Here is a 23725-nt window from a genome sequence, read left to right on the forward strand (position 1 = left end):
CCACCTTTGGATTTCTTATTCTGTCAGTGAACAAACATTTAAGTCATTTTAATAGTTCAGTTTGCTATTACTTGCAGCAGAAAACATTCCTAAATGAAATACAAATTTTATTTCATGAAGAAGGAAACTAAAAGTACTACTCTTCCAATAAAAAATAAACAGATAAAAAAATAAGCATGTCAGAAAAAAAATTAATGAATTCTTATACCAGATGGCAAAACAATCATCTTCCACTGGGAAATGAAAAGGGAAAAATAAGTAAGTAAACTCCTTATTGTCCTTGAGTATAGAGTTCATATGCCTCTAGGCTCAAACCATATAGTGAACAAACTGTATACAGTCAATAAATATATATGTACACAAAATAATGTCTAATTTTTATGGAGCTAAGTTTACCTAATATATATTCTTCTATTTCAGAGTACAATCTTCAACAATCTCTAAGAGCCATGAATAATGTCATACCTGAAGAAGTGGTTGTTTCCCCATAATATCCTGTCCCCATGGTGTAGCTGTATAGGACTAGATACAGAAGAGCCATTTACAAATGTTCTGTGGGGAGAAGAGGTCAAACATGCAAACAATGATTATCAACGTTTTCTCCTTTACTATACCATAGAGATGTAGTTACCAGGAAAAATAAAATAATCAATTCCCCAAATTGATTCCCAGTAAATTTCATTATTTGTATTTGCTTCTTTGCTGATTTACCTAAAAAGCTTATGGTACTAAGTATAATATATTATTATCCTCTACTTTTCAAAGTTTCAAATTTGTTATATAGTATATTAGGGAGTATGGAACTATTATAGCCAATAATAAAAAGCTGGTAGCATATACATTACAACTCAAATTGAGTATGTCCAATCTACATGGATAAGAGCCAATCAACCAACTAGAATCTAGAAATATCTACAGATATCAGTAATAATAAATGAGACCTATGCTAAAATCTTCTGTAACTTCCTAGAGCACAGAAAAAACATTCATATCCTATCAATATATAAAAGACTTGTCAGGTCCACTTGACTGCTTATCTTGACAATGGAGTTCAACAGATGGATGAACAGAAGGATATGAAGGGAAGAATTTGCAGAGGCAGGAAATAAACAGAAAAATTATGCATACCACTATAAGACTGATATTCCTGGAATACCAGTTTCATCAAGCCTCCTTCCTGCTGAAGGACTCATTTGCTTAGATACAGGATAAAGGTCAAGTTCTTTAACTTGATACTCAAGGCCCCATAAAAGGAAGCCTTCTTTATCTCCTTTCCCCTTTCCAGTGAATTCTCAACTCCAGGCAAAAAAACAAAAGGTTTATGTTCTGTCCACTGAACATGGCTGACTTACTCTTCTTTCAAAGCCAGGCTTATACCAGCCAGTCCTGCAAACTAGAACAGAGTTCCTGTCCCACTCCATTCCCCCCAAGTCCTCAGTCTCACAGCCCAGCTGGTTTCGGCTTCCTCTATAAAGTCTGCTCATCACCCCAGCCTATAGTATCTTAGTTTCTTTGCCATCCTAAGCACTACCTGGCTTTATATTGCTAATTACTTTTTATGTATATGCATACACACAAAATCTTACTCTCTGTATCTAGATTTCACTTGCCATGTGGGTTTTTAAACACTAGAAGTAATTGGTCCTCCTATAGTCTGATTATGTAAATCTCGAGGCTCAAAAAATATAACAAGAGGGAACCTACTAAAATTAGCAGATTTTAGCTTTTATGACACAAATTCCTTAAATACAATGAGGAGTTTAATTAAAGGCAAACTTATATAGAGGCTTATTTTTAAAAGCTACAGCAGTTAAGCTATAATTAGTAAATAAAAGCATGAACACAATAACAGTTTCCAAAGTGTGGTCTCTGGGGGGTTCCCAAGATCAAAGCTATTTTTATAATAATGCTAACTTGCCCTTTTTCACTGTGTCATTTATACCAGCAAATGAGTAAAACTGCTGGTGTTTTAGCACAAACCAAGGCAGTGGCACCAAACATTTCTAGTAGTCACTGGACTACTCACTGCCATGCACTCACAATTTTTAAAAAATGTTTCCTTTGAGAATGTCTTTGATGATGCAGTAAAAATTACTATTTGTTTTTTTTTTACTCTTGACTCTGAGTACCCAACTTTTTAAACATTTCAGGTGACAAAATGGGAAGTACATAAAAAGCACTGTGTCCATTCATACCAAAGAATGAAGGGTGTCATGAGCAAAAGACATACACACAAAGTGTTATTTTGGGCATTTTCTTGCAAATAAACAAAGCGAGGAAACAAATGGCAGTATTTGTTGCCAACTGTAAACTTCAAGTGAGAACTGGAGTTTGGAAGACTTGTGTCTGTGTCCTCCACCCAAAGACCATGAGGAGCACTCCTGTGGTGAACATGCACAGGGAGAAGACACAGCCCCAGGAAGCACAGGGTATCTCAGTGAGACTGTGCTGGGAAGGACTGTAGCAGGATCTGGGCTTTAGCTGGATGACTTGGGAAGGGCTCTGACAGCATGGGGTGCTGTATGTGCTGGATGCTGTATGATCGGGCATTTCAAAAAATCTTATCTATGGAGGGGAGACTCCGATGAAGATGTGACAAGTGAAGAAATAATCGCTCACCTCAACCAAGAGAAGGTGTTTGGTATTTGGTGTGTGGCAGAGTGACCTTGATTTTTGTCTGTGCTGAAACAAAATGATGATGTGGCCTGCTTTGTCTTATTTATCACAGCCTCAGAGTAACATTGCCTGAGGTTGATTTTTTAATAGGAGAATGGCATGCCCTAACTGGGAGTGCCAGGCCCAGTGTCTTCTCTTTTTTTCCCCTTTCTTATTTGCATCCTTCACCATGAGCTTGATTGCTTACCAATATTTAAAGACTTTGTGGATAAAATCAGTAATGATATTAATGATTATTCAGTATCACAGGATGAAATGGTCCAACATTTGGAAATTCAATATAAATCAGTTAACAGTTATCATTATATAACACACAGCCCAAGGAAACAAACTGACAAACATTTAATTTATACAATGGTACACCTCTTCATTCATCCATTACTTACTGAGCACTTATATACTAGTCTTCTATTACATACTAAGGACAGAGAACCAAAAATAGAAGGGCCCTTGTCCTCAATGAGTTCATAGTCCATTGGGGTAATAAAGGCTAAAAGACCACAAAAATACAAATACAAAGTGTTGACAGGAAGCATAAGGTGTATGGGAATATGTACTAGGGGCCCTTCACTTAGACCAAACAGGAAATTCCCCCAAAGTAGATAATGACAGAGCTTAACCTTGAATGTCAAACAGGAATTAGCTGCCCAAAGGAATGGCAGACATAGAGGAATAGGAGACAGACAGGAGGGATGTAAGAGATTTTGTATCAAAAATAGTAGAAAGCCATTCAGCTATCTGGTGAGTGACTCAGGAGGAAAGGTTCCAATCAAGATATGATGAGGGCTTTATTTTTTTATTTTTATTTTTTTTTGATGAGGGCCTTATTTAAATAAGGCCACGAGGGTGAGTATAGAGAGGGAACATGGCTTAAGAACTACTAAAAAGTTAAATGTAAAGGCCTTGGTAACGAAGTGAATATCTTCATTAAGTGAACTTAAAAAGCAAAGGCCAAGCATCCACAAGTAGTGTCCTTTCTTCCTCTTAAAGATTGTGACATTAACACTAATTAAAGTACATTACCTGGTGTTCTTCTGAGGAGTCAGCATAACCTGGCCTTCTGATGTGATGTCTATAATACAATGTTCAGGAAGAATTCCCATTCCACATAGCTGGATATCTTGGGAATTTGCTGACCCTATCAATGTATGTTCCTACAAAAGAACCAAATTCACTGATTAACATTGTATTCTTACATGTATAGAAACTGAAATCATCTCCCCTGAGCCCTCTTATATTGATCCATTACCTTAGCTAAAAGATTTTCTTAAGCAAATGGAATGGGGTAGGGGGAATTTCTGGCTTTCTCTGAAATACATTTTATAAATTGTATTTCCTTATAAGGAATAATGCAGAGTTGAGTTATACCTTTTAAACCTAAAGCTATAGTTTTATATTAATGTCTATACTATATTCATTATTTTCCATCGCAATCTTGATTCCAAATACTTTATACTACTCTCAGAGCATGAGCCATATGTCAGTGATATACCAAAAATATTGGTCTGAAGACCACAGTTACTTAAGCTGCACATCATTTATCTGGTCTCAGTCAAGATGAGTCAACCACAAAGATAAAAACCTATTCAAATCTAAGCATTTTGAAAAGATTACAATTATTTTATGAATCCCATGGTCTCTCTAATCCTCACAGAAGATATGATGGATGTGTTCTTCTTACTATAGAGTCGCAATTATGCAATTCTTGAAGCCCCAATCACCAGCCTTGCTTTCTGGCTGGCAACTGAGAAAGTGGATGTAAAAGTTAAGTTCCCTCTTCTGCACTTCAACATCTGACTGCCCATACATAATTAAATGCTGATAAGACCTGGATGTGTCCCTAGGCCACCTCCTCCTTGCATACACCTGGACCAGGGGTCAGATACAAAATATGTAAGGCTTTGCAAGTTTTATAAAACCACTCTGCCTCATAGTGTGAAAGCAGTCAGATAACACACATATGAACAAGTGTGGCTACTTTCCAACAAAACTTTATTTATGAACACTGAAATTTGGACTTCATATAATTTTCACATGTCTGAAATATTATAGCTATTCTATTTTTTTTCCAACTATTTAAACAATGTAAAAACCATTCTTAGCTCCCAGGCCGTATAGAAGCAGGCAGGGAGCTAGATTTGGCCAGTGGAAACAGTTGCTGACCCTTGATCACAATGACTTCATCCAGCCCCATGGGTTTTAAATGCTGTTGAGACAGGAAAACTAAAGGGACCCTATGAAAAACTGCTTGTTTTGCTCCTTTTCCTGCTTCTGTTCTTGCTAGGACCCACATCCCCCTACACATACACATCTTATAGAACAGATAATGTGTCCTCCCGGTAAAGGCCAAGGAGTTAATGATTTCTTTGGAGTCTTCCAGCACAATAGACACCATCTAAGGAGTGACCAAGACCACTGATCCACCAAGAACTGTGGCCCCAGGGCACAAGTGGCTTATGGAGGACACCTAAACACTTGTCTATGTTCCTGGATGCCTGAGAAGACACAACCCTCAATAAAAACCCCAGGCTTCAAACAAAGATGAGACTTACTTTCCTTTCAGAGTCTCCCAGTTGCTCTCTCTGTATCTGCTTTCTCTACATATCTTCAATAAACTGCTCTCATTTCCTCTTGGCTTACATTTGGTTTCCATCCTGAATGAAGTCAAGGACCTTCTTGGCTGGTTCTGGAGAACCCCACCTGGGCCCTCAGACCTCGCCTGCCTGCGACACTGTTTCTATATAAATTACATCACTAACCAGGAACCATAAGCTTTAGTTCATTATTTTGCTGCCTCCACTACCACTGTTCTAGTCTCAATAACCATTATTTATTGCCTACTTGGATGTCTAAAGACATTTCAAGGTGTCTAAATGTCTTTAATGTTCATTTATTTATGAGAGAAAAAGACAGAATGCAAGCAGGGGAGGGGCAGAGATAGAGGGAGACACAGAATCCCAAGCAGGCTCCAGGCTCTGAGCTTTCAGCACGGAGCCCGACACAGGGCTCAAACCCACAAACCACAAGATCATGACTTGAGCCCAAGTCGGAGGCTTAACCAACTGACCCACCCTCTAAATGTCATTCTTAATGACATTTGAGTACCTAAAGACATTTCAAAGTGAAAGGGCCAAAGCAGAACTTTTGCTCCCCCAACCTCCACCCAATGAGTCTATCCTCTTCTCCATTAATAGTGGTACTGCCACCACCCAGGTAGTCAACTAAAAAGGTTAGGTGCTACTGAGCCCTATCTTCCCCTTACCAGCCTACTCCTGGATCCATGTTAATCAGAACATCCCTACAGACTGTCCCTCCAAAACATATCAAGAATTGACTCATTTTCCCTCCACCTCTACTATCATGCTTTACACTCTATTGCTCGGGTGAATACAGGTGCCTTCTACTATCTCTCCACTCCTAATCCCTCACCCCCATCCACTCCCAGCACAACAGCTGATCATGCAGCCCCCCCTATTTAAAACCCTCAAGTGGCTTCCCTTTGAACTTCTAATGAAGTCCAAATTCTTACTCAGGCTTACAAAAAACGCTCAGTGATGTGGCCCTGCCTGCCTCTCCTATCCTAGCTCCTACTACTCCCCCTTCTCCTGGAACACGATAAGGCCATACTGGCCTTTTATCCGTTCCTTGAGCACACTGGCTGGTTCCTCCTCTAACCTTGATATTGGTAGTTTCTTATCATTTCTATCTCACCTTTTAAGGAAACATTCTCAGGGAGGTGTACTCGGAACTGACAATCAGATATAACCACCCCACCACTCTCCTATTTCAATTCCTTACCTAGCACTGACTATGGGTTGGTTTACTATATGTCTCCACAGCTAACATGGAAACACCACAAGAGCAGAGAACAGCCTGACCTGCTCCCCACTGTAATCCAAGCACTTAACACATGCCTGGCACAATTAGTCATTACAAAAATATAAAGGAGGGGCGCCTGGGTGGCGCAGTCGGTTAAGCGTCCGACTTCAGCCAGGTCACGATCTCGCGGTCCGTGAGTTCGAGCCCCGCGTCGGGCTCTGGGCTGATGGCTCAGAGCCTGGAGCCTGTTTCCAATTCTGTGTCTCCCTCTCTCTCTGCCCCTCCCCCATTCATGCTCTGTCTCTCTCTGTCCCAAAAACAAATAAACGTTGAAAAAAAATTAAAAAAATATATATAAAGGAAAAATAAATGATCATTTGTCTTCAGACTCAAAGGAAGATGATTCTCTCCTCCTCTTTGCTGGTAACCCTTCTAATTATGTTGTGGGTCCCAGTGATTCCCATCTCTTCTGGGACCTCAATCTCATAAAAAGGGCCCTTCCCCACTAGTATATTCATTTCACCTTTCCTGGGGGTTTCTTCTCTCAGCTGTACTGCAGTGGTGATTCTAAGGAAACAAAGAGCTGGGATCCAGAGCTGCCCCATGGTATCCTATTCGGTCCCCAAGGAGTATATAAAATACAGAGGACATTCCACATAAAGCTTTACTCTTCACTATTAGCTGAGGCTTCCTGGCCAATCCTATACTTTCCTAATCTGGAGAACAGGGTTTGACTCCATGAAACTACAAGTAATGCTTTGTGGTGCTCAGTAGCAGGCCTAAAGAATCTATTCCATGCCTATCTGCATTCCCCACTTTGGCTCCCCCCGCCCCCCCCCCCCCACCGTACAACACCAACCCCACAGTGAAGTGAAGTTCCAAAAGGGGGGAGAAAAGAGTCTAAAGAGAAAAAGGGCCCAAGACCACCTAAAAAAGAAGGAAAAATCGTCAAGCACTTGCCTTGAACTATATAACCCAGGTTGGGGTTTGAGTCTAGAACCAACTCCCACTACCATAGTCTGACTGCACACAGATTCAGGTCCACGTCTGTGCCTTTGCTCTTGTTCTCTTTGCTTGAAAGGCTCCCTCTTCCCTTCATCTAAATACAGGGGTCTTCTAATTGAGGGTCATCTTCTACTTGAGAAAGTTTCACCGGTAGGCAACACTGACTTCTCCCTTCTCTGAATCCCCTTAGAGGGGATACCATATTTCACTATCAATTGCACAAATGTTGCTTTTTTCCTTTATTTAGACAGCAGTCTTCACAGAACTCCTGCATCTTCTACAACAATAAGCACAGTACATGACACATGGTGTATGCTAAGTATCTATTGATAGACTGAATTAAAAATTATTGGAGATAAGATATTAACACAAACATGCAAAGGTCTAATCCAAATTCTGGAAGGAAAACTTCATTTTTTTCACAAATGTATACTAAGTACCTATGATGAGTTGGGCTCTGAGTCACAAGAGACAAAGTCCCAATTACGGTGCTTACAATGTCAGTGGCAACTTAAATCTCTCAGTTGAGGTTATAATCTATTCTGATTTGGATGATGATTCATTGTAATCTCAAACACTGCACTCTAACAGCTCAATCTGCCAAAGCCTTACTGTTTGATGTTTAGGCAACTTAAACAATAAGCTTTTTGATAAGTTCTTCCTATTGTGCTCTAAGCACTGCAATAAAAACACTGACAAGGAAAAAAAAATAAACTTAACATAGGTTGGCACAGTTTATCTAATGAGTATCTAAGTGCTGTGAAAGTACAAGGTAATCAAAACAAGATAAATTAATCAGGGGTGGCTTTTCAGTCTGTTTGTGATATGTGGATACAATGATTCTTAAACCAGACTACTTTTGGGGCGCCTGGGTGGTTCAGTTAGTTAAGCGCCCAACTTCAGCTCAGGTCATGATCTCGCAGTTTGTAAGTTCGAGCCCCACATCAGCCTCTGTGCTGACAGCTCAGAGCCTGGAACCTGCCTGGATTCTGTGTCTCCCTCTCTGTCTGCCCTTCCCTTGCTTGTGCTCTGTGTCTCTCTCTCTCTCTTTCAAAAATAAATAAACATTAAAAACAAATTTAAAAAAATAAAGTAGACTGGTTTTAGGGAAAACTTTAGCAAATATAAAATACCATATGTAAAAATCTCAGAAATAATCAGAGGCTAGAAATGGTTTTTAACCTTTTTTCATCCGTTTAAGTTTAATTTCACTGCAGAAGATTAGTTAACTATTCTATGAATTTACTGTACCTTGCTTCCTTTATAAATCAACTATTTATGTGGCTCTTTTGAGAATCTCCCTTTGACCAGCTAAGTCCTAAAAGAAAGAGCAAGATAGAGACAGAGGGGAAAAGAGGGAGGGGAAAAAGGAAGATGAAGAGAGACAGGACTTGTCCACTAGTGACATATTTCACAGGGTAGCTTTTCCCAGCGTGCAAGAAGAAAAAGTAGCATATGGATAAAGCCCATGAGGTCCCTCAGTCTTACCAGCATTCCCAGATAATTTCTGAAGGAAAAGGTAAGTAAGTACCAAGGGCACTAAGCAGAAAAGTACCTGTTACTCTTCACATATCTAAGTAATCAAAATTCTTTAATAAAGAAGTCATGCTAGCTTAACAGAACCTAGACTCTGAAGACAGCTTTTCTGGAATGGAGGTGAAAAGGGCAGGAATGCTATCTTCCCATCTTTTACAAATTCAAACACTACACCACACAGACCAAACCGCTGCCAACCCAAGAACTCCTACTGTGCCATGACTGTGTCTTCTTCATCTTGGGGTCCTTGGGGCCCAACCCACAGCTCCACAAACACTGAATGGCTGATGCCTCTGCCATTCTCATCACTTCAGTCGGTGACTGTGAATACTGGCAAAGAGGACAACAGGCAGTTTACTTTCAATGGGAGCTATACTATAAAAGACATGTGTTTTAAAACTGCTGCCGAGGGGTGCCTGGATTGCTCAGTCAGTTGAGTGTCATGATCTCACAGCCCGTGTCGGGCTCTGTGCTGACACCTCAGAGCCTGGAGCCTGCTTAGGATTCTGTGTCTCCCTCTCTCTCTGCCGCAACCCACTCACATTCTGTCTCTGTCTCTCTCAATAATAAACAAACATTAAAAAAAAGTTTTAAAGGGGCACCTGGGTGGCTCAGTCGGTTAAGCATACGACTTCGGCTCAGATCATGATCTCGCAGTTTATGAGTTCAAGCCCCACATCAGGCTCTGTGCTGGAAGCTCAGAGCCTGGAGCCTGCTTCAGGTTCTGTCTCCCTCTCTCTCTGCCCCACCCCCGCTCACACTCTGTCTGTCTCTCTCTCTCTCAAAAAAAAAAACAAAAAACATTAAAAAAAAATTTTTTTTTAATAAATAAATAAAACTGCTGCCTGGGGTACCTGGGTGACTCAGTTGGTTAAGCAACCGGCTTCAGCTCAGTCATGATTTCATGGTTCATGAGTTTAAGCCCCACGTCCCACTCTCTGCTGTCAGCACAGAGCCCACTTTATTATTTTTTTAATTTTATTTTTTTAATTTACATACAAATTAGTTAGCATATAGTGCAACAATGATTTCAGGAGTAGATTCCCTAATGCCCCCTACCCATTTAGCCCATTCCCCCCACACACAACCCCTCCAGTAACCCTCTGTTTGTTCTCCATATTTAAGAGTCTCTTATGTTTTGTCTCCCTCCCTGTTTTTATATCATTTTTGCTTCCCTTACATTCATCTGTTCTGTCTCTTAAAGTCCTCATATGAGTGAAGTCATATGATTTTTGTCTTTCTCTGACTAATTTTACTTAGCATAATACCCTCTAATTCCATCCACATAGTTGCAAATGGCAAGATTTCATTCTTTCCGATTGCCGATTAATACTCCATTGTATATATGTACCACATCTTCTTTATCCATTCATCCATCGATGGACACTTGGGCCACAAAGCCCACTTTAGATCCTCCGTCTCCCCTTCTCTTGGCCCCTACTCCCTACCCTGCTAGAGCGTGCTCTCTCCCTGTCTCAAAAATAAATAAAAACATTTAAAGTTGTTGCTGAATCCTTATCAAGTGTGTACATGTATAATTTGCTCCAAATCCTTCAGAATCAGCCTTGTTTCCAGGGCCATTAATAGCTGACTTGTGCAAAGAGCAGATCCAGAACCGCATAAGCAAAATAGCCCTTCTGAGAGATCTGGAGGATAATTGAAAGGCATGATGAGACTCAATTATACTGTGATCCCATTTCTGTAATTTAAAAATATGTATCAGTATAAGCCTATAGACATACATATAGGAATAGACCCAGCAGATACAGATAAAACTATTAAATGTTAACTGTGGTCATCTCTGCATGTTGGAATTTGGGCACAAATCCCCCCTCTTTTTCTAGTATGTGTTTATAAAACTCTTCAGAAAACAAAGTGTATTACTAGCATAATGTTTTTAAGGTGGGGGAAGCAGCTCTTCCCTCTAGAAGCTTGGCTGGCACTGGTATAAATGTCCAAGACTGTCTTAGAATGACAGGCAGTCCTTGATTTGCATGAGAGCAAAGGATTGTAAAAATAACATTGCAAGGAGATCTTAATAATCAATGGGGAAACTGCAATTATTCTGTGACTTTTTAAAATGTATGTAAAACCATTAAGATTTTTCTTACTGTTACAACATATAGGATAATGAAAAAATAGTAAAACCGATATTTATTTAGTATACTGTAATTTAGACTATTAGAAACACTGAGGGGCGCCTGGGTGGCTCAGTCGGTTAAGTGGCCGACTTCGGCTCAGGTCATGATCTTGCCGTCCGTGAGCTCGAGCCCCGCATCGGGCTGGGTGCTGACAGCTCAGAGCCTGGAGCCTGTTTCAGATTCTGTGTCTCCCTCTCTCTGACCCTCCCCTGTTCATGCTTTGTCTCTCTCTGTCTCAAAAATAAATAAACGTTAAAAAAAAATTTTTTTTTTGAAAAGAAACACTGAAATTTAAAGCATTTTATTTCTGGGGTGCCTGGGTGGCTCAATTGCCTAAGCATTGGACTCTTGATCGCAGCTCAGGTCTTTTTTTTTTTTTTTTTTTTTTAAGATTATTTATTTTGAGAGAGAGAGAAAGGGAGCATGAGCAGGGGAGAGGTAGAGAGAGAGAGATAAAGAGACAGTGAATCCCAGGCAGACTCTGTGTTGTCATCGCAAAGTCCGACGCAGGGCTCCAATCTTACAACCGTGAGATCATGACCCAAGCCAAAATCAAGGGTCAGATGCTTAAACGACTGAGTCATCCAAGTGCCCCATCTCAGCTCAGGTCTTGATCTCAGGGTCGTGAGTTCAAGCCCCACTTTGGGCTCCATGCTGGGCATGCAGCCTATTTAAAAACAAAAAGTATCTTATTTTTGTTAAAAGCTTATCAGGAGTAGTATAAACAGTACCTGCCTTCTTCTCAATACGTAACTTACAATATGGAGGGAGCATATTTCCTGTGCCTTGGCAAACTGTGATACTCCTTTCTAAGCTTCTACCATTTTAACCTCTGTGCTCTAGATGCTGTGAAATATCTCCAAGAGCTCCTTTAGTGTGAAGTGTTCTCCAGTGTCCCTTTGAGCCATCTTCATCCTTCTCATCACACTTTCATTATTTACGTCTGTAAGTTCATCTTCACAACATTTCCCTGGCTGCATGTGTAGAATCTCACAAACGGCAGTGGCGTCAGCATCATCTACTAGATTGTGGTAACTGGAATTTGTGTATGTTGGAACCATGACATGTAAGGACTGCCCACACATGCAAATTAGATGCAAAATTATCTTGTGAGTTATGTTCCACCTATGGTTTGGCCACCATACCTTGCCTCTACCAGTTCCAGACAAAACAAATATATGGAGGATTCTGTTCTGGAAGAGAATCATACCACTTGGAACTAAAAAGAACGTTAGAGATAATTTAATCCAGGGTCCTCTTTTATAGATGGGGTGCTGAAAATCACCCAGAGATATGAAGTCATCTGTCCAGCATCTAAATTGATTTCAGAATTTGAAGGCAAGAAATAAAAAATGCTCAGCCTCCAGATTCTTCCAACCCACAGCATGGTATCACTTTACTGAAGCAAAAACTGTTCTTGGATTGAGATCATCCTTTTGAATGTGCTTGGTCATGAATATACTTTTGTCACGAGGTTAGCCTGGGCAGTGAAGAAATCAACACTGCCTTAGACTCTGCCAAAACAGGCTTGACCACACAGTCTGAAACAGAATCCCAACACCTCCACACAAGATGACCAGAAATATTTTGACTACTCTCCAAAAGTCTTTAAATAGTTTCTTTGTTTAATTTTTTAGTTAAGGAACAGATAGAATCAGGTTTTTTTTCTTGTTGGCGTATGTGTGTGTTCCAATTTGAACTTCATCACATCAGAAAGAAAAAGAATTCATAGTTCTGAGAAATAAAAAGGGCAGAATATTTGTGTCTTATTCTGTCTTGTACCTCTCCTAAAGCATATGAATACCTATAGCTGAAACCCTAACAGAAAATGCTGCCCACATCATTAAGAAACATAGTAAGTGACACGATCACATCATTTTTTTTTGCAATAGACAAGGGTAATATACATAAGGTACCACGCTGAGTATCAAGTAAGAAGATGGTATGTGGAATATTTTATATTTTACAGTGCTTCTGTTTACAAAGTACTTTGTAAATATCAAGTCTTATTTAATCCTCATAGGGCTCCTGTGAGGGAGTCAGACAGGGAAAGCACCCTTCTATAGAGGATGGGTCTGTAGACTGGAGGGGGCAAAGGACTTGAGATCACACATCCGTTCAGCAGCATACCAAACTAAAAACGTGGGTCATCTCCCTGCCACTCCCATGTTGCTCCCACTTGAACACAACAGCTGAGAGTGCACATATACTATATGTATCAAAAACACAATTTAATTCACAGCATACTACAACATGGTATCAGATACTCATTAATAAAGGGGCTTTATTTATCAAAATAACACAAACCAATTACCCCAGGATATCTTTAATAAAACCTGGGAAACTAGCCAATGCATCGTGAATTCTTTAGTCTCTTTAGAAATGAAACCAAACAATTTTCTAATTTTAAAGCAGTTTCCAACTTTACCAGCTCATTATCTTTAATTTCTTAGTCCCTTCAGTTAAACCTACATATATAGTATCCATATTGTAAGGGTGGAAAAGATTTCCTCCCAGTATATATTAACCACAAGTCAAAATCATATAGTCCATTACCTAATTCACTTATGCCCTGGGACAAGGGGATTTTGGTGAGCTCCTCCTCGTAATTTATGTAGTGTCTCAGGATTCCTGCTTATTCTAAAGTTGTCTCTTGTCTTCCTGATAAGTGCCACAATTTACAGATTTCAACATACATCGCTATTTGGGTTTCTGACCCTCTCACTCTCTAAGTCATCTATTCTTTTTTTAAAAGTCAATAATCCAAATTTTTGAATTTTCCTAAATTACTGGAAACAAATTTCATAGTAAGTGGTCCTACACCATAACTTTCTTTAAACATTTCCTCTTGTAATCTGATAACCACTCAGAAAAGGGTGTGCTTCATATAAATGACAAAAACTTTAGTCTGCTAATAAATTGTTTAGTTCGAAAAGTCATTCTTTAAGCTTTAAAGTTATCTACTTAGCTCCCTGGCATAAATCACAGTCAATCATAGTAGCTAAGATACTTAATGTCTTGAAAATAACATCAGAATATTAGTTTTTATATTACTAGGTTGAATTACAACACTTGAAGACTAAAAAGGGTAACTAATCTCAGAAACTCAATATTTTTCTACCTTCTAGTTTATTCGAATAGAAACAATTGTGTTAATTCATTATTCATTATTTTTGAATAAGCATATTTCTTCAAGTTAAAAAAAATACTATGAAATATTGTTCTATATCATGGCTGGAAATAGCAGCAAAGCCTGTTACTTCACCTTTAAATAGTAAACCAGAAGTTCATTCAGAGCAGGATCAGCATTCAGATTAACAAGGAAGCATTTATCATCCCCAACTTTAATCCCAGAAGATTGAAGAGATATTCCAAGACTCTCAAGTTGCTTCTGTCGCTCCTATAAATGTATTAGAGAAGGATTAATTCCATAGCTATTGACACAGCAAGATATAAAAGGTCTCACGTTGGAATAATCATTAAATAATTTTATAATTTAATTATGTTATCTTAGGACATGGTATTATAGATTATTGCATTTTTTCTTTCCAAACTATATAATGTTTTTCATTTTGTTAATTAAAACTTTGTTTTGAAAAATAAGCCATTACCAATAGCAACCAAGTATACTATTGAATTCTCAATGTTCCTTCTTAAAAATATCTAACATCTTGAATTTGTGTTTCTCACTTAGTTCTATACATATGAGGAAAGGTGTTTTACCAACTGTGATCTTTCTAAAAGGCCAAATTTTCAATACACTCCCTTGCTTGATACCCTCAGTGATTCCCCAGCAAGATAAGGGCCAAACTCCCTCAACAAAGTCCACAAGGCCCTTCAATCTAGCCCGTTTCCTCTCCACTTTCATGTCTTATCATTCCTACTCTCAAAGCCTGTGCTATAGTTAAATGGAACTCTTCCAGGTCCCTCAAAGTGTCAAGAATGCTCTCTTAAGAGATTTTACACCTGTTTCTTCTATCTGAAGTATACTTGTTCTCATACTTGGTAACTCAGACTTGTTTACTTGACCATTTCTCTATGAGGGCATGGATCCTATCTATCCACTGTGAATTCCTGGCACCTAGCAAGAACAGTGCATAACCAGTGAGCACTCAAAACATCAGGTTTGTAAAGTTACCAAAATAAAACTTGTAGGGGCACCTGGTGGCTCAGTCAGTTAAGCATTTGACTTGTGATTTTGGCTCGGGTCATGATCTCACAATGTTAAGATCGACCCTGCTGCATGTTGGGCTCTGCACTGGGCGTGGAGCCTGCTTGCAATTCATATTCATTCTTATTCTCATTCTCTCTCTCTCTCTCTCTCTTTCTCTCTACCTCCCTGCTGCCCCTTCTCTGCTTGAGCATGTGCTAAATAAATAAATGAATAAAACTTGCATATGCATCAAGTACTACTTTCAGAATAAGAGTATGAACCTTTCTTTTTTATGACTGTCTCTGAGACCACACAATATATGAATGTCTGCATATAGGGGGATACGCATGACTCCTGCAACCAATGCTCTACGATTAAAGTATATAAATTGGGGCAAAGTAGGGTGTCTTTGACTATATATAAATAACAAATAGTAATGAGTCACAGCCACCAAAAGCCTTTGATTCTGAGGAAAGACAAGACAGGCTAAGTCATTTAATTAGGGCCACACAGTAAGTTTGCAGCACAATTAAATTACAGCCTGAAGAATTTGCTATTTTTAGGGATACCATCCCAAAGTGATTTGACCATGGACCATTTTTCTTCCCAGAAGACTTATTAACAATTTGTGGCTATACTGCCAGAAATACAATTTGGGATATGCTCGTCTCTTTTGGAAAAAGGTCAATGACTAACAGACCAGGTCTTTTCCCATGAAAGAGGAGTTAGCAAGCTCAGCAGCACTGAAGCCTGGGGGCTTGCAAAGATAAGGTGCTAAATGAGGTGTGAGATAAAATCAGGCAGGGTTCTCAAAAGGGACGTGTGAAAGAGGCAAAGAACAGTTAGGTAAGGAAAAGATGCTAAGGATAAGATTCACCAGTATTCACCAGTATTCGCACTGCAATTTTACTTAAGACTGACCCTGTCTTGTAGCAGCAAAGCAACTCAAATACAGCAGCACTTCAGGGTCAATGTTTACTTTTGGAGTAGCTCAAAAAGGCTCACACAAATTAGTTCTAAACTGGATAATTATTAGAATGACTTATAATTTATGAAAAACAAGTGAAATATGTTACGAGAAATGGAGTTCATACACTGGAATATTCTCTTCTCTGTAATTTGAAGGATATGTATTAAAATAACCCAGGATAGGGATACAGTTAAAACAAGATGGATTACATGGTGATCTTTAATGAAACTGGGTGATGGTACATGTAGATTCATCATACTCTTCTCTTGTTTTCATCTATTTTGAAAATGACTATAATAAAAAATATTTAAAGTCTGTCTGCACTAATATAAATATAACATCCACTTTATGCTACATAACAGTAGTACCATCCTACAACATCTGATGTATAGATTGATTCTGGGCAGCACATTTAAAGATGGAACCTGCTGGGTGACAAAAGAAATACCAAGTTATATATATTTACTAAACAAGAAACCGCTGAAAACACTAGAGATTTTTAACTTTAGAAAAGGAGGGGAACAGGCAGAGGTTACCTTACCATGAAAAGACTACTCAATGGGGTACTGAACTCCACATACTATTTTTAAGAGCAGAGGCTGAACATCCATCTAACAGGAAAGCCATGGAGCAAGTCTTTTATTAAGTAAACAACTAGACATTTAAGATTCTTTCCAAACGCTAATGTTCCTACCTTAAAATTTCACAACTCTACCTGTATTAAGTGTGAGAGACAGTCACCTCAAATTTAGGTATTTCATATTACTTTTACTGAGTTGTCATAATGAAGCCAGAGGCTTACAGCCTAATATATCTACCACTAAGCATTTTATAGTTTGGGTAAGTTCCTTAGGTCTTACTTAACTAGGTATTCAGAGTCAGAGGCTACAAAGTAGTTATTTCATTTAAAAAACTTCTATGACCCTAAACAAGTATTTCTTACACAATGAACAATTAATTGTAATTTGTCTTCTTTATCTTTGTAAGGCAGAGACTCTTGAATCTAGGTTCTTATTAGTGGTGCTAGATTTGCCATCTTCAAAGCTAAAAAATCAAAATAGGAACCCAAAATGACATCTGAGTTGCATTGCACAAACTGCCAAGAGGTTTCTGTGTCTTTAATCAGAAAGCACAAACCTGTGCAATCTCCTCGGTTTTCCTTAATTTCTCCTCCCAGGTCACAGTCATTTCCTGGATTAGCTTCTCTGATTCTTCTAGCCGGTCTTTTAGCTCTGGAGATTTCATTGCCTATAAGCAAAATGTTTATTTCATGAAATGTCTGTACCATGCTCTGAAGAAAGCATTAACTAAATCCAGAAGGATAAAAATAACAGTCTGCCTGCCTCCTCTCAGCTCTACAAGTCACCAAGGTCTCTGATCTACTTAAGACATAACAATGAATGCCACTGACACACAGCATCCAGACTGTATGCACCCCACAAGCTCATTCAGTCATCCAAGGTGGGCTTGAAAGGAAGACCTAACTGCTTCCTTTTCTTCCAACCAATTGTCACTGTGAAGATGTAGCTTTGCAGAAAGTTCAAGTTCTCAAGGGCTTATTTTTAAATCCCAATAGGTCATATATCTAGACTTATACACAGGATTCATTCTAGTCTCTACTGATGACTTCAGGTATTGATTCAAGTATATACAGACGTACATGTTACAAACTGAATGGTGTTATTAATACCAGGAAGACAGAAACAAAATTTCAAAGAATCTTAATAAACCATAAAATTATTCTTATAAAAACAGGATAAGTTTCAACAGGCAAAAATATAACCAAAATGACGTTTTGACCATGTATTTTACCAATCTACTACCAGAAAACAGGTTATAAGAAAAGAAAGGGCTAATGTCCCAACACCAAGAAAGAGTCCCATAGTCCTGGGAAATTGTGGGAACAGAAATGCTAATAAAGTAGAGATCCTGAATCTGGTATTTTATTTCACTTTTCAAAAGAAAAACATTTGGTTGCAGGTTAGAATTGTGTAGGTTTCAAATTCAGTAATGGAACATAAATACCATACGTTATAGAATGTACATAGGGTAGTAGAAATAGAGTACCTCTAAATAGGTGGGTATTTCTGCTATAAAATACTTTTTCTATAAACATAATTAAGCCACATGAAAAAACTAGGTTATCAAGAAGTGGAAGATGTCCTTAAGATTTTCATTCTGACTTCAGCCAGTGAACAAATGATACAGCAAATATCTGCTTGAGTTCTCTTCCAGTTAGTCTATGCCCACTCTTCGCCATTTTCTGCGCTAAAATTATATATTTTGTTTCAAGCATCTCTCTCCCTCTCTCCCTTATTCAATTATACCTCTTCTTTCTTGTCTGCTGCCTATACTGTGGAAAGGAACATTTTCTCAATTCCCTATATTCTCTCTTTCTGTTCAATCCTTTTACACCTGTAAAAAAAAAAAAAACTCTCTAAATTTCAACTATGAAAATCTATCTGCCTTTATTTATTATTCATCTCAAATTTCTCTTACTATAGGAAACTCAAAAATTTTAAGTGGAGTACTTAGCACTTACAGCTAAGGGGAAGAAATTCAAGTTCTAGCTTTTCCTAGACCCATAAAGTGTGGCTTGGCTGTGCCTTATACCTCTGCTTTAGTTAGCTGTTCTCGGAGCTTTTCTACTTCTTCCCGGAGATCCCGGATAATTCGTGCATTAGGATCCTCATTCACCACAGCATGGTTCACGATGTGCTTGGCGCGGTCTGCATACCGCAGAGTTGAAAGGGTTTCATCATAGTTATCAGCGGCTGGACTAACAGTGGCCACCATGGCTGTCTTGCTGTTACCCCCAAGACTGTCCTAGATGAAGAATGAAATTGAGTAGGATTTTTAAGTTGGAAGAAAACATCATGTGAGAAAGATGAAGTCAGAAAGGGTGAGAGAACACATATTTAAGGACAAAACTAGAACTGAAATACCGATATGCTGAACCCCAGTCCCATGCTCTTTCTTCTCTGCCAAGCTACGTTTCTGCAGAAGGGAGATCTGGTTATTAAGAAAGGACGGGGAAATACAAAAAAGGCTCCATTTATTTCAGTTTAATAACAATTGGTTCTAAGTTAATTTGTCCTCTTCTAACAGGCAATATGATGTCGTAAGTCAGCACACTACTCAAAACAAAAAACAATGATTTCTTAAATGACTAAAAATCTTCCTTAGAGAAACTGAACAATCATAATGTTATTTGTTATCTGATCAAAGAGTGATTACCTACAATCTAGCGCATGATGCCATGTACTTGGAATCTATGTGAAGCCTAAATAATGGCTCAGAAAGTGTTGCTGTTACAGACTATCAGTCATCTTGTAATTTTTTTCAAGAATTTTTCAAGAATTCTAGGTAGAATTATAGTCTTTAAAACAAAAGATATGTTGGAGGCACCTGATTTTATTCCCTCTGACAGCACTTCAAAAACTATTCAAACAGGCTTTACTTTCTACACGACCACTTCTACAGTTCAGACAAGGGTGCTGAAGAAAAGATACTCTCTTCATTATACTAAAACTGATCAGTATGGTGAAATGGGCTTTAGAACAGGCTCCAACAAATTCAAAAAACTTTCACTTGACAACACTAAAAAACAACTACATATAACTCAGAATTACAAAACTAGAAATCAAGTCCACCCGGACTCCGCTTCACCATCCAAAGGCTGTATGTCACCCTCCTGTGGCAGGCGGCCTCTAAGACAGCCCCCCAGGATCCTCATCTCCAGGTATTCACACCTCAGTACCATCCCCCTCTCTTGAGTGTGGGAAGGACTTCTGATTTACTTCTAAGGAACAGAATACAGCAGAAGTGATGGCATGTCACTTTTGAGGTTAGATTATAAAAAGACTATGGCTTCTGTTGTGGGTATTTTCTCTCACTCTTGGGAAACCACTGTCATGAAGTGAAGTGGCCCTATGAAGAGACCTCAAAAGTGAATATGGAAAGAGATCTTCTGGAGCCTGCCAACAACCACTGAGGTGAGCAGATCCAACCCCAGGTCAAACCTTGCAATGACGGCCCCAGATGACACTTTGATTGCAGCCACATGGGAGACCCCAGCCAGAACCACTTGGTTAGCCAACCCCGAGAATCCTGACCCACAGAAACTATGAGACAATAAATGGTTGTTGTTTTTAGCTATTAAGTTTTAGAGGTAATCTGTTACATAGCAATAGACATCTAATAATACCCTAATATACTATCCCAAGATGAAAAGAACAACCCAAAAAAAGAGATCTGATACCCTCTTTCAGCAATAGGATATCACTGAATTATGGATTCTCAAGCAGGCCAATATGGGGAATCAAAGATCATAAAAAAGTCAACTTTTTATCTTTGAAGATAAAAGGTTTTTCCAATATCAATATATCTAAAATTTGTTTGTGCAATCTGTGATTTATACCATCCTTGTACAAATTTTACTTAGTCCTCAGCCTTTTGTGAATTATTTTACAGATAAAAAACAAAAGAAAAACCAGAGGTTTGTTCTGACAAAGCAGGTCAAATACTCTGCCTAAAGATCCAGAACTAGTAAACTGAACAATATTCTAATCCAGTTGTATTCTGCCTTCAAGTCCAATATGATTTCACTCCCCACAGTCACCCACAATAATATAGCAACAAAGTGCCACTTGGCAACAGAGCGAGAGCTCAGATCTGAGGAGCAAGTAAGGTGACTGGATAGCTTTCCAAGTTATTTTGTCTTAGTGCCAGAGTCAAAATAATTCCCTAGGTACTGCTAATAGTTCAATACAATCACAGACTATGTATCTGTTTATTCATCCACTACTGAAAACTAGGTTTTCCACAGAAAACAAAGCTTAATGAGGTCTTTGAAGGAAATACACTCCAGCACATGAAAAGGAAGGAAACATAAGTAATCTGGACTCTAGAAAGCAGAAGCAACTTCCGCCAAGTCTGTGTGATCACTTGCTTTCCTCTTCACTTTTAGACACTGATATCACACTGTTGGTGCCCAGCTTTGGCAACGTCCAGAAGAATACCAAGATGCACATTAATGAAATTCCAATGTTATATATAAAGATCACATGAATTACATGTCAGATTATAATTCAGTTCACCAACAGCACCATGGTGGAGTGTTGCCCTTCAAGAACTACAGCATTCTGTTAGCCCACATGAACAGCAAATGCTATTGGGTAAAAGGGGATTTGTAACAATAACTACCAAAGGGAAAAAGCATGCATATTGTGCTTTAATTTGTGCTGAGAAAAGGAAACCTGGCAAATGACAAATACTTGATATTTTAAAAGCCCTTGTGCATGAGTAACAATATGCTTATATTCAAAAATGGCCTCATGCCATTAGCAAAAAGGAAACAGCAACAAAAGAACTGGCACTCATTCAAGGAGAAAGTATAAAGCTTCTTGTTACTCTTTAATTGTTTAATTAGGCAAATCAGGCAAGCTTTGTTTCAAATGTGGCAATTGCAAATTAAATGGACATAGGAAAGAAATTGAATTTTGGAAGGCAGGATTTTTTGAAGCTGAAAGAACTCTTTGAAGTCATCTAATGAAATTACTTCATTTTACAGATGAGAAATTGAGACCCAGGAAGATTGACAGACTTACCAAAGGTCATAATGCTGGTTCAGAGCAGAGCTGAAGGTACTCATTCACTCAGCTCTTTACAGCGTTTACATCTAGAGGGTGGTGCTCTACATACAACACGGTAAGAACTAGAGTAGGGATAAACACAACATGGTCACAGAAAACAGAGAATGAGCAGAAAGCCCAGTCTTGAAACGGTAGGGAAGACTTTCAGAGAAAGTGACATTTGAGACCTAAGATGAATAAGCATTGTCCAGATAAAGATTTATGGGGAGGGCAGTGGGAGGGGAGATTGTAGAGAGGAGGAAGAATGTTCCAAACACGGTAAGAATAATGTCCTAGAAGTAAGAGGACTCAACACTTAGCTAGGACTGATCATATTAAGAGCAAGAAGAACAGTAAGAGGTAGTGAAGGGTCAGATTACTGAAGGCCTAGAAAGTCACAAGTCATTAAAGAATTTGGACTTTATCATAAGGGCCTCTAACAGAATTATTGAAGAGACTGAAGTTTAAGAAGAGTATTAATTTTAAGACAGTACAACCTTACTATAAAGAAGGAATGGATTAATAAAAAAACTCAAGGGAGATGTTTCAATCATCCAGGCAAGGGATGAAAGTTGCCTTCATTAGGTAAGTGGCAGTAAGAATGAAGAAGGTGGATGAAGTCAAAAGATACGTATTATTTGAGTGTTTATTACCAGAAATTATTTGATGTTAAGAGGCTCACATTTAGAAGGTTACACAGAGAAGCAAAAAAATCTCTTGATAAGAAATGGTTCTCCACTGAGAACCCACCAAATCACCTAGGGTATGCCCCACCAAATCACCTAGGGTACTCATTTTCTCTGACTCTCAGATGTGGTAAATATCAAGAGCATAACACAATTATAATGCAAATACAATGCAAAAACACTTTTAAAAGAAACTGCAAATCTGATAAAGGCTGAGCAATTTTATGAGTTCAATGATAGCTATGTTGGAGAATACTAGAATCATACGAAGTCGAACAAGGATCAGGGAGAGTTAGACTAATTTAGAATTAAAGAAGGACAGAGCAAAAAGGGCATAAAAGCTACTTCAAAGGAGACTGATTTATGTATCAATGGATTCTGAGAGGCCTTTGGGAAAACTGTTTAAATATCGGAATAAGTTTTGCAAAAATGCCCCACTTGTGATCTTGCTGCAAAAGTGACACATGACAAAGAAGGTCACATAGTTTTCAAGTAAAAAACATGACAAGAAAAGTTCATTTTTTTAGCCTAAGAACTGACACACGGATGTTATAATTACAACCTAATTTTATTGAACAGAAGATAAAGTGAGTTTTCGAAAATATTTAGTTTTGTTCTTCAAGTATTTTCATGAGTTTCTATCAACATGTGGTAAAAGTAAAGTGTTTCTCCTTCTAACGAAAAGTAACCTTTGACAGGATGTACACTACATAGCCTAGGCAAGAGAAGATGGGCAGCGAAGTCAGCCCTAATCTTATTTCTGCGACCACTGTCCCACTGTAACATGGGAACATTACCATTTGCTTTCAGAGAAGTAAATGAGATCATGTGTATGAAGCACTTTGCAAAGTAATTGATTCTTCTGGCCTCCAACCTATGGAATGGACACTCAATAATTACACTGGCTATTTTAATTCTGTGAATTAATTTAATAAAAGATATTTCCTAGTGTTTGTTTAAATGGACTGAGGTAGTAACACTGAAACAGGACAATGAATATTATGTCTTTTAAATCAGGCACATCCAGGGAATAATCATGAATGATCAGGAAACGTTTCTGTGGGAAAGTCTGAGGAATAAATGAGTATCTTATCAAAATGTCTCCT

General features: G+C 38.5%; 1 protein-coding gene across 2 annotated transcripts in view; it reads right to left on the reverse strand.

The window, feature by feature from the left end:
• KIF13B (kinesin family member 13B) overlaps positions 1–23725 on the reverse strand; it is a 209443-nt gene that overhangs the window by 96243 nt on the left and 89475 nt on the right. For both annotated transcript variants that reach the window (XM_040467565.1, XM_040467638.1), the window contains 5 exons: positions 18914–19126; positions 17438–17548; positions 14443–14577; positions 3700–3830; positions 466–552 (listed from right to left, as the gene is read on the reverse strand). In XM_040467565.1, the coding sequence (XP_040323499.1) occupies positions 466–552; positions 3700–3830; positions 14443–14577; positions 17438–17548; positions 18914–19126 (677 nt within the window). The remainder of the gene's footprint in view (positions 1–465; positions 553–3699; positions 3831–14442; positions 14578–17437; positions 17549–18913; positions 19127–23725) is intronic.

This window comes from Herpailurus yagouaroundi, unplaced genomic scaffold (assembly GCF_014898765.1).
Source record: "Herpailurus yagouaroundi ecotype Mexico unplaced genomic scaffold, PumYag 28, whole genome shotgun sequence".
In the NCBI taxonomy this organism is placed as follows: Eukaryota; Metazoa; Chordata; class Mammalia; order Carnivora; family Felidae; genus Herpailurus; species Herpailurus yagouaroundi.